Raw genomic sequence first — 11978 nt, forward strand, 5'->3', positions numbered from 1 at the left:
TCCCCCCGGGCCGCCCGGGGCCGGAGGCAGCAGCGCGGGCGCGTGGTCGTTCTCGTCCAGCACGAACACCTGCAGCGTCACGGTGCTGCCCAGAGGAGGCTCGCCCGCGTCGCGCGCGCTCACCTGGAACTGCAGCAGCTCCAGCTCCTCGCGGTCCAGCGGCTGCAGCGCGGACACCTGGCCGCTCTCCGCGTGCACCGACACGTAGCTCGACAGCGCGCGCTCGCCCACCCGCCGCTCCACCAGCGAGTAGGACACCCGCGCGTTCTCCTGCGCGTCCGCGTCCCGCGCCGACACCGTGAAGATGTGGCCGCCGGGCGGGTTGTTCTCCTTCACGAACACCGTGTACTCGGGCTGCGCGAACAGCGGCGCGTTGTCGTTCACGTCGGCCACCTCCACGGACACGCTGGCTGTGGCCGACAGAGAAGGCGAACCCTGGTCCCGCGCTGTCACCACCAACTCGTAGTGTGACACCTTCTCCCGGTCCAGGGCGCTGTCCAGCACTAGTGAGTAGTAGTTCTTGAAGGTGGACATGATCTTGAAGGGAACTTCGGGCGTTAGAGAACAGATCACCTGTCCGTTCGCACCAGAATCGCGGTCGGATACACTAATTAACGCAATGACGGTGCCAGGCTGAGTGGCCTCCGGTACTGGGAGAGACAGGGAAGTCACGGTGATCTCAGGCGCATTATCATTGGCATCTAAGATTTCTACCCAGACCGTACAGTGACCTGCCATTGGAGGATTTCCCTTATCTGTGGCCTGTACTTCAATTTCATAAAACTTGTTTGTTTCATAGTCTAAAGTTCCATTGACCCTCACCTCTCCGCTATTCTTACCTATTGTGAAGAAGGGCTTTCCATTGGGCCTAATGGACGACAAGGAGTATGTGACCTCCCCATTGGCGCCTTCATCTAGATCTGTAGCGTTCAATTTTATCACAAACGTTTCTTTGGCTGCATTTTCCATTAATCTCACCTTGTATTCTGGTTGTTCAAATTCTGGATCATTGTCGTTAATATCCAAGATGCAGATGAAAAGCTGAGCCGTGCCAGTTAGCTCCGGCTTTCCCTGGTCTGCAGCCGTCAGTAGCAAACTAATTTCCGGAGTTTTCTCCCGATCCAGAGGTTTCTTTAGTGTAAGTGATAGTCTATTAGTCTGCTTACTATTTCTTGGTAATTCTAAAGAAAAATATTCATTTTGACTTAGTCTGTAAGTCAATAGAGCATTCTCTCCTGTATCCGCATCAGAGGCGCCCTCTAGAGGAAAATGAGAGTCAGGTGGCTTCGATTCCGGAATCAGCAGCTTTTGTTCTCTGAGAGAGAACACCGGCGGGTTGTCGTTAATGTCCTTCACCTCCACCTCCACGTGGAACACCTGCAGCGGCCGCTCCACCACCACCTCCAGGTGGATGCTGCACTCCGCGCTCCGCCCGCACAGCTCCTCGCGGTCGATCCGAGAATTCACAAACAAAATGCCATTCTGCAGATTTACCTCCAGGAGGTCCCCGCGGCCCTTGGACGCCACCCGGAACAGGCGCGGCACCAGCTCCGCCAGCTCCAGCCCCAGGTCCTGCGCGATGCGGCCCACGAAGGTGCCGTGCTTGGCCTCCTCGGGGACCGCGTAGTGGACCTGGCCGCTCCCGGCCTCCCAGAGCGCGAATAGCAGAAGCGACAGCAGCAGTTGCTGAGTGTCCAGTCCCCCTCTTTGAACCCCAAACATTGCACACGACATTAACTTGCAAAAAATGATTCTTTACACTTACAGTACCAGAGACTCCAGTTTCGGGTTTAAAATCTCGCTGAATTTTTTAGAAGCTTCATAGGATCCGTTAACAGTCGCGACCGGCTTGATGGAGTCGTTTTATATGGGGAGTTCCTGGATGGTCAGACCAACCCTTGAATGAACTATTTTCATCAAGGAAAGAGCGACACCTTGTGCCTGAAATTGTGAGTATTGTGCACTACACCCAATATCGCAGAATTTCACTTAAAGAAAAAAAATAATTTCTCATGTTTCCTGATATTTTAACCCCAAGGTATTATTTTCAAAGTACTTATTTACGGAATATTCAGATTTTAAGCCATATTAAAATTGATAGTAGGTGGGAAATGGCATTTTAGTATTGACTAACATCAAATTTAAATTCTTGTTCCTATGTTTGATTTAAAGTTATAAAATTATTCTTTTACTCATCTACATCTATACAGAGAGATCGATTCTAAGAATAACTGTATAAAACTATGGTTAAACACTTCCTATGGGTATTGTTCCTCATACAAATATTATCAAATTTGAATTGTTTTACTTCTAGTCTCCCTTGTTACTTTGACTGCTAGGAAACTCAAGGACAAAATTAAAGTTTTAATAAAAACTATTTATTCTTAAATCCTGCATATTGTGTTCCCACCTATGTGCACTTGCCTTCTACTTATATTTTCCTTAGCTCTGATACATTTGTGATCTTCTATAAGTTTTATTTTTATTTTATTGTTGACAGTATTACATTTAATTGTGAACTTATTGTAAACACCTTTATATCTATTGAAGAACAAGAAAAACAAAAATATTTTTCCAAATTTGGCAGTTTAAAACATAGAATTCATAAGGGAGACATTTATTGATGTAAATTAAATTTATATTTCATGTAAATTTTATATGATCATGTAAGTTGCAATGCTCACAGTATAATATGAGGTATGACAATAGTGACACTATTAGTGTCAATGATATGACAGAAGTCATCTTTACAATGATGAATTTCATTATCATTCAATGAAATAAATAAAAACGACCATGAAAATGTCTATACCTTATTGGTATTTCTAAGTTATCTATATTGGTTTTTGTATATCTAGTTAAGATATATTCATGAAAACAGCTGACCTGCATCTTGTTAAAAGAATTTTGGGTTTAAGATCATAATTTTGCTGAAACCGGTTTGGCTCAGTGGATAGAGCGTCGGCCTGCGGACTGAAGGGTCGCGGGTTCGATTCCGGTCAAGGGCATGTACCTGGGTTGCGGGCACATCCCCGGTGGGAGATGTGCAGGAGGCAGCTGATCGATGTCTCTCTCTCATAGATGTTTCTAACTCTATCTCTCTCCCTTCCTCTCTGTAAAAAATCAATAAAATATATATTTAAAAAAAGATCATAATTTTATCCAAAACAAAATAAATGACATCTAATTGTATCTCCTTTATGTGCCTAAAAGTGCACTAAAAAATAAACAATCTAACCAAATGGCAAATAACTTCTGCAATGGATGCAGAAGTGTAGAAAGTGATTCAGAATATATACACTGTAGCTTAAGTATTTTGTTGTATAGTTTTGATGGTTCATCTCCAATCTAAAAATATTGCAATGACATATGAAGACATCACTAGTATATTTATTATGTGTTAATATTTTTCTTTTCCTTGAATATACACACATGTGTATAAGCACAGGGTGAGGCAAAAGTAGGTTTACAGTTGTTTATATAAAAATAATACAATAATTAATAAATAATAATACAAGAATAAACTCTGTGTTTTGCATATTTAACAACTGTAGACCTACTTTTGCCCCACCCTGTATTATTCTGAAATTTTCAATTTCAGATCTTGTTACACTTTTTTCAAGTTTACTGATATTATCATTCTGCTAGAACTCATAAAGTAAATGCAAATTCTTTCTTTAAAAACTAATAAAGCAAATTCTCCATCTTTTATGACACTGAATTATGTTATACATCCGTAAAGGAGTCAAATGGGCCTCTAGTCAAACTATAACATTACACTAGATAACAGTAGATTTAACATGATATTTGAAGCCTGTCAGATTTATTCTGGAGAAAAAGGAAGCAACAGATATTCAACCACTTCATTATGGAAATTGGAATTGAGAAGTGACATGCAATGTAGAGTCTTCAAAAATAGATGGAGATATGGAGAAAGTTTACCCAAAGATGATGATGATATTTCATGTCTGAATTAAAATGAGAATTTAAGAATTACTAGCAGATGCACCAAGTTGGAATTTTCCTAGAATATAAGTATGGACAGATATCATTCTATGATGTGACAAAGAGACTCCTCATTTATAATTTCTCAAAGGCGCTCTCAGACCTATATTTTCTCTTTGTTTCCCAAATGAAGGTACAAATTCAGACTCTCTTAGCATCTGCCTCCCTGATGTTTTCTTCGTGTAATGTTGCTGTAGTCCTCAACCTTCCTTGGTGTGAAACCTAAAACCACAAGATACTCGAAAGTCTAGGGCATGACTTTGTAAAAGAGTTTATATATATTAAGTAATCTAATAAAAGATTTATTATGCTTAAAAAAATAATTACTTTTCAGTAATGTCGTATTTTGTGAGTATATGAAGTGAAACTGGACAAACACCAAATCATAAAAGAATTTTATATATTGTATGAACCAATGACTCATCTTTTGCATTTTGGCTGTCATATTTCATTTATCACCATCTCAACTAGCCCCTTTAGAAGAGATTATGCTACTGTTGAACTCACCTTTGGGGATTGGCCTGGGATCTGGCAATAGACTAATGCCAAGAAGTCACATCAATATCATTGATAAACTGATTTTGTAAAATCATTGAAGAGACCGAGGAACTTTGTGCCTGACCTTTACTAAACCAATCTGGTTAGTCTTAAATTCCAACTGGATGCCCTGCTAGTCATGTATTAGGGTGCATGGTTTAACGTTCTACTAGTCCTCATCATCCACTAATATTTTATAATAAGCCTAGTATTATTACTTATTGAAAACATAGACAAATAAATCTTAAAGTAATTCTTAGAAACCCAGGAGGTTCTTGAAAATCAATAGGTTAGAAGTACTATTCAAAATTGTATTAACAAAATTATAGAATATATTCAGTGATGTTCACTCTGCCTATCATGGCTTATTCAAGTATATCCAGTTCTTTGATCACAGATTATTTGTTCAGTTGGCACAAATCTCTCAGACAACAATAACACTGAAGAAGAATGAAACCTGAAAGACCTTAATACATTCCAAAATTTCCACAGGCAATATATACCATTAAAGCTGTATTGAATTTTGGAAACATTTATTGAATCCTTGTTTAAGTTCTGGATCCCAGAAATAATCATATCACCACTTATATTTGTCCAAAACATTACCCTTATTCGCAGTGTTAAAAGGACAAGGTCATTTTCAGATGTGTCAATTGGCTTTAGTGTTCTACAAGAACATTGCAAACCACAGTCTTCTGATTTTTCTCATATATTAAATGATTCTTATTTATATCACTTCCAAACAACTGACCCATAGTCTTCATAAGACAATTCTTCATTATTTACCAATTGAATAATGTAAATACCTGCTTTAATGTAGTATTAATTAACACAAATGATAATGATGATCATGAACTCTTCTAAGAAAAAAATTATTTAATGTAAGAATCTTAATTCCTATGGCATTGTACACAATTAATCATGAAGATAATTGTGAAGGGGTTTTTTTTCTAAGCAAAACAGAGGAGGATTCACCTGTATACAGCTGTGCTGATTTTCCTAGCCGGAACTATGCCTGATCAGAGAAAAATTTACTGCAGAAAGATCTACAGTGAATAAAAGAATAGGTCTGGAATCTAAAAGATATGCATTTGAATATCATCTTTATCATGTACTAGCTGGGTGGCAGTGGACAAGATAGATATCTCACCACTTCTTATATCATTTTTTAAAATTCAGATAGTCACATGTAATTTACATGCTGTTACAGGAAATAAATGAAATTATGCATTTTAAGCATAATCATATCATATTCATATTCATATCACGTCTAACAAATGAAATAGCTCACATCGTGGTGGTTTATTGTAGTCAGTGGCCAATGTTTGCTCTTATTCTATTCTATAGCTAAGGATAAAGACAATCCCAGTACAGTAACTAGGGTATGGTTTTTCCTTTTCTGAAACCATCCTACTTTTTAGGCAGAAAATGACCACTAATGCCTTCTCAGCATTTCTATTAACTTCACCCTATCTATTATAACATGGTCTCCTCCCACATATCAATTAGCATAAACAATGTATTTCTCCAACAACCCAATTAAAGTATCTCTAGTTTGTATTCAGGAGTCAAAAACAAACACAAAAAAACCTTCCACATTATTTAATTCACAACCTTACAGCTCAAAATAAAAGTTCTCTGTGATCTTTTTGAAGAAAATTCCCATGAATATAGCTTTGTGACCAAAAAGGTGTTTGCATCAAATGTATCTAAAGTACACAATGTTAAATTCTGAAATGCCATCAACAACACCATTGTCAAATGCTAGTGCTTAGTGGACATATCAAGTGGAAGTTCCACAATTGTTATGCTTAAGTTATTTATTTTTTTTAAATATATTTTATTGATTTTTTACAGAGAGGAAGGGAGAGAGATAGAGAGTTAGAAACATCGATGAGAGAGAAACATCCATCAGCTGCCTCCTGCACATCCCCCACTGGGGAAGTGCCTGCAACCCAGGTACATGCCCTTGACCGGAATTGAACCCGGGACCCTTCAGTCCGCAGGCCGACGCTCTATCCACTAAGCCAAACCGGTTTCGGCTATGCTTAAGTTATTTAAAGACATGTTATTTTGAGGACCAAGTGGCTTGGGGAACACAGGCAGCAGAATCCACAATCCCCCATGCATGGGAAGACTCTCAATCTCAAAGCATAAAGAATTGTGACTTTTCCTACCCTAAAATACTTCCACACAGTTTCATGGCAGGTGCCATGAATGGAAGAAAGAATAATAAATGCTCAAAAAAATCTTCCAAATACAATAGAGGCGCTTAATGGGTTCATCAGGAGGAGAGCAGCAATGGGTTCAACAGGCAATTAGCAAACTGGTCTTATTAGGAAATAAAGGAAAAATGTCTAAAGCAGCTGAAGACTATGAAGAAAATGAGCTTGAAATCATAGGGGCGTTAAAGACAGAGAAGTAAAATCATGCCCAAAGTCAAGGAGAAACTCCACCCACTATTTCAAAGAAGCACACCATTGATTATAAAGAAACAAAGTGGAAAGAAGGATCTTCTACCATTTGAGACAGCATGGAGGGACCTGGAGAGTATTATACTGAGCAAAATAAGCGAGTCAGAGAAAGACAAGTTTCACATGACCTCACTCATATGTGGAATCTAATGAACAAAATAAACTGTTGAATAAAATAGATCCAGAGACATAGAAGCATGGCACCGACTGTGACGTCTCAGAGGGAAGGTGTGGGAGGGTGGGTTGGTGAGAAGAGATCAGCCAAAGAACTTGTATGCACATACGCATAACCCATGGAGTGGGCAGGGGTGGACTATAAGGGGTCATTGGGAGAAAAAAAGGGACAATATGTAATACTTTCAACAATAAAGATTTTTTTAAAGAAACAAAATGCTTTATAAAGTGAGGCCACCTCGCCAGCCCATACCCATTAATAGATGAATTTATGGATTATAGGAAGGTAAGAATTTAAACATGTTTGAACTCAAATTAACTAAATTATAAAGTTATGCATTATTATGGCAGTGCATAAGCATAGTAAGTGGAGGCCACCACTTAGAATTTTTAAAATGGGTAGGAAGAATGAACTTGCTGCAAAATTGAGAAGTAGAAGATTAGAGCCTTGCCCCATGCCCTTCATTTCTTATCAGTGAACCTTGCCTCTTTCCAGACTGAAACTTCTGCATTCACAGGAAGCTTTAGCCACCTATTTCATTTTTGTTATTACTGAGTGGAAGTGTGTTCATGAAGACTGTAGTGCAAAATAATAAAAATGGCTGGACTTCCTGTTTGCTTTAAAATAAGCCATCGCAAGAGAAAGGACAAAACAAATAAATTAAGCAATAAACTTTACATTAAATATTGGTGAGCTACTATGTAGTTGACATTAATGGCCATGAAATACATCCCAGAATTACTGTACTTACATTCCCGCAAATCTCCTGTTGTTCTCCGTTATCTCTAGAACCAGGAGGTACACTAGGGCTGAAGGCCATGAGGTCCGTCTTGGGCGGCCCCTCCCCAGAGCACACCCTCTGCGGCTTCTGCTGCGAAAATGACCAGCTCCCCACAGCGCTGGAGCACACCAGCACGGGCTTCCCCGGCCCGCACGCGCCCTCCGTGGGCGGCGCCGAGCACCGCAGAGCCGTGTACAGCAGCAGCGAGAGCACCAGCAGGCTGGACACCGCGCAGATGGCGATGATCAGGTACACGTTCACGTCCACCAGCGCCGTCCCTGAGCCCTGGGCACCCAAAGAAGCTCGCGAAGAGGCCTTAGGCGCCTGGCCGCTGTCCACCAGCGACAGCAGCACCGTGGCGGTGGCCACCAGCGCCGGCTCGCCATGGTCCTTCACCAGCACCAGCAGGCGCTGGCGCGGAGAGTCCGCCTCGTCCAGGGCGCGCGTCGTGCTGATCTCGCCCGTGTACAGCCCCACGCGGAACGGGCTGCGCGCACCGCCCGCCGCCGGCAGCAGCTCGTACGACAGCCACGCGTTGTAGCCCGAGTCCGCGTCCACCGCGCGCACCTTCGCCACCACCTGGCCCGCGCCCACCGACCGCCACACCAGCTCGCTCACCGCGCCGCCCGGGCCGCCCGGGGCCGGAGGCAGCAGCGCGGGCGCGTGGTCGTTCTCGTCCAGCACGAACACCTGCAGCGTCACGGTGCTGCCCAGAGGAGGCTCGCCCGCGTCGCGCGCGCTCACCTGGAACTGCAGCAGCTCCAGCTCCTCGCGGTCCAGCGGCTGCCGCGCGGACACCTGGCCGCTCTCCGCGTGCACCGACACGTAGCTCGACAGCGCGCGCTCGCCCACCCGCCGCTCCACCAGCGAGTAGGACACCCGCGCGTTCTCCTGCGCGTCCGCGTCCCGCGCCGACACCGTGAAGATGTGGCCGCCGGGCGGGTTGTTCTCCTTCACGAACACCGTGTGCTCGGGCTGCGCGAACAGCGGCGCGTTGTCGTTCACGTCGGCCACCTCCACGGACACGCTGGCTGTGGACGACAGCGAAGGCGAGCCCCCGTCCCGCGCGGTCACCACCAGCTCATAGTTCGCCACACTCTCGCGGTCCAGGGCGCTGTCCAGCACCAGCGAATAGTAATTCTTGAAGGTGGGCATCAGCTTGAAGGGCGATTGGGGTGTTAACGAGCAGGTCACTTGCCCGTTGACACCGGCATCATGGTCGGTTACACTAATCAAGGCGATGACGGTCCCCACTAGAGCGTCCTCAGGAACAGGAAGTGAGAGTGAAGTCACTAGCAACTCCGGCGCATTATCGTTGATGTCCACAACTTCTACCAAGATGGTGCAGTGACCAAACATTGGGGGGCTTCCATTATCAACTGCTTCTATTTGCAGCTTCCATAACTGAGTTTCTTCAAAATCTATTTTTCCATTTACTTTTATTTCTCCGGTGACTGGTTCTATGCAAAAAGTTGCTGCTGTATCCGGGGAGACATCAGCTGCAAAGGAGTAAAGAATGTGGCCATTTGAACCCTCGTCCAAATCCGAGGCGTTGAGTCTAAGAGCCAGCGTGCCGTTCCTTGTGTTCTCCAGTAGCTTCACCCGCTGGACTGCTTTGTCAAATACTGGGGCGTTGTCGTTTGCATCCAGCACCGTGACCTGCACTTCTGCAGTGCCCGTCCGCTCAGGTTTGCCCCCGTCTGTTGCTGTAAGCACCAAGAGGAGCTCCGAAGCGACTTCCCTGTCTAAAGGTTTTCTTAGAACCAGGTGAAGCGGTTTTACCTGGTCGTCGTGGGTCGGTACTTCCAGAGAGAAGTATTCATTGGAGCTCAGTCTGTAAGTCAGCAGAGCGTTCGCCCCGATATCTGCATCGGAGGCGCCCTCTAGCGGAAACCGGGAGTCAAGAGCCCTGGTTTCGGAAATAAATAGATTTTTGTGAGTCGCTGGGAACACAGGCGGGTTGTCGTTAATGTCCTTCACCTCCACCTCCACGTGGAACACCTGCAGCGGCCGCTCCACCACCACCTCCAGGTGGATGCTGCACTCCGCGCTCCGCCCGCACAGCTCCTCGCGGTCGATCCGAGAATTCACAAACAAAATGCCATTCTGCACATTTACCTCCAGGAGGTCCCCGCGGCCCTTGGACGCCACCCGGAACAGGCGCGGCACCAGCTCCGCCAGCTCCAGCGCCAGGTCCTGCGCGATGCGGCCCACGAAGGTGCCGTGCGTGGCCTCCTCGGGGACCGCGTAGTGGACCTGGCGGCTCCCGGTCTCCTGAGGAGCGAAGAGCAGAAGCGAGAGCAGCAAAATCCGGGCTCCCTCCTCACCTGATCCTGAAGCTAACATCATGCCTTGATTCTGGTTAGTAAATCAACATTTCGCGAGTAGAAAGGTGTAGTCCTTCTGAGATATTTCTTCCGAGTCTTTATTCCTGAGGTCCCAGGTGATCTTAACAATATGGGTGTGCTGTCGTCTTTAAAGCTCCGGAAAGGTGGAGAATCTTTCTGATCCTGGGAATAATGGTAGTTTTCTTTGTTAAAAGAATCCTCTGCTTGGAGAACAACGACATCCTGTGGCTCAAAATGGAAGTGCGTTTGCGTTTATACTGGTATTTCTTTGACTTAGGTTGTTTCTTCTGTGATTCCCTTCATATTGGTCCATGTTTTTCTTTGTGGGCCTTTAATTCTTTATTAGTACTTGTGTGTGACCACTAGATCTTTAAAGATGGGTGTGTCTTATAAAGTAGAATTCCAAGAAGAGTTTTATCTTGCATGTGGACATGTAAGAGAATGTGCTACCACACAACTATATTATCATATATATGAAGATGAAAACTCCATGTTGTAGGTTACTAGTGATACTGGTTTTTTAGACTTTTTAGAAATTGATGATTTTGGAATTAGTTCTTATTAAGTTTACTCCATTGCTAATATTCTATAATTTTCTATTGCTTGATCTTTATACTATGTTAAATGATTCTAAACATTTAGCCCAGTTGTGTAGAGGGTAACTCAAGATGCAAGTTCTATAAGTTATCTCTTTAACATAATGATATTTCAAATCAATGCTAAATATGTAAGCTACTTACCAGTTCATCCAAATATTTAATTGCTTTCATGTGAATGAATGTACCAAGTACTGGTTTCTGGAAATACAAGGTATACTCATCTTTGTCTCATTTTAAAGCTTTTTTCTAATTCCTGTATCTGCTCTGGATGAATGCTGTTGTCTCCACCCTGAAGGACAATTTAAATTTGCATTGCATCCATTGCTATTTGTAAAGATAACCTCTTTCTAATTAAAAAAAATACACACCACTGAATCAGGAATTCAAGTTATAGTTGCCAGTTTGTTTATACCCATTTTATTCCAGAATTGGCTTAAGGAGAGTGTGGCATAAAGGGTATTCTAAATCCCATTCATTCATTCAATTTTATTTTCCTGTTTGTATCTCAAGTACAAAAAAAATACATTGAGACTTTCATAACTGTTATCAATTACAATAAAGTTTATCATGTTGTCTTTTTTAAATAAAAATATTTTAATCATTCTCAAGGCTGTTAAGGAACAACTATTCAATATTTGAAATCCTTCCACTAAGATGGCAGCCATTAGGAAAACCCCAAATTTTTCTCCTAACAAAAACGTTGTATGTGGATATCCAAGGGAATCTAAGGTTTTATGTAAAAGTGTAGTCTTCATTTGAAACACTTTTTAAAATGCTGATTCAGTGAATCTATGCCAAAGATTTATAATTCAAACTACTTCTAAGACCAACATATTTGCCCTAAAGAAAAGCAAGAAAATTTTAGTACATGAAAGTGAGGAAGGGAGAGGGAGAGAGAGATAGAAACATCAATGATGAGAATCATCATCCCTGTCTCCTTCATGCCCCCTACTGGGGATTGAGACCACAACCCCAGCCCGCATGTGCCCTGAGCAGGAACCGAACCCGGGACCCTTTAGTTCGCAGGCCAACGACCTATCCACTGAGCCAAAACAGATA

At 43.1% G+C, this 11978-nt stretch overlaps 2 protein-coding genes across 2 annotated transcripts in view; both read right to left on the minus strand.

The window, feature by feature from the left end:
* Positions 1 to 2171, minus strand: part of LOC102765833 (protocadherin alpha-11) — a 5279-nt gene extending 3108 nt beyond the window's left edge. Inside the window, exon 1 of the mRNA XM_015569583.1 lies at positions 7 to 2171. Coding sequence (XP_015425069.1) covers positions 7 to 1734 — 1728 coding nt within the window. The 5' untranslated portion in view covers positions 1735 to 2171. The remainder of the gene's footprint in view (positions 1 to 6) is intronic.
* Positions 2172 to 2535: 364 nt separating this feature from the next.
* Positions 2536 to 10702, minus strand: LOC102766112 (protocadherin alpha-10-like). Its single transcript, XM_015569584.1, has 2 exons — positions 7943 to 10702; positions 2536 to 2541 (listed from the first exon to the last, which is right to left on the minus strand). The coding sequence occupies exons 1-2, from the start codon at positions 10319 to 10321 to the stop codon at positions 2536 to 2538; spliced, it is 2385 nt and encodes a 794-aa protein (XP_015425070.1). The 5' UTR covers positions 10322 to 10702.
* Between the last annotated feature and the right edge of the window lie 1276 nt (positions 10703 to 11978).

Source organism: Myotis davidii, unplaced genomic scaffold (genome assembly GCF_000327345.1).
Source record: "Myotis davidii unplaced genomic scaffold, ASM32734v1 scaffold545, whole genome shotgun sequence".
In the NCBI taxonomy this organism is placed as follows: domain Eukaryota; kingdom Metazoa; phylum Chordata; class Mammalia; order Chiroptera; family Vespertilionidae; genus Myotis; species Myotis davidii.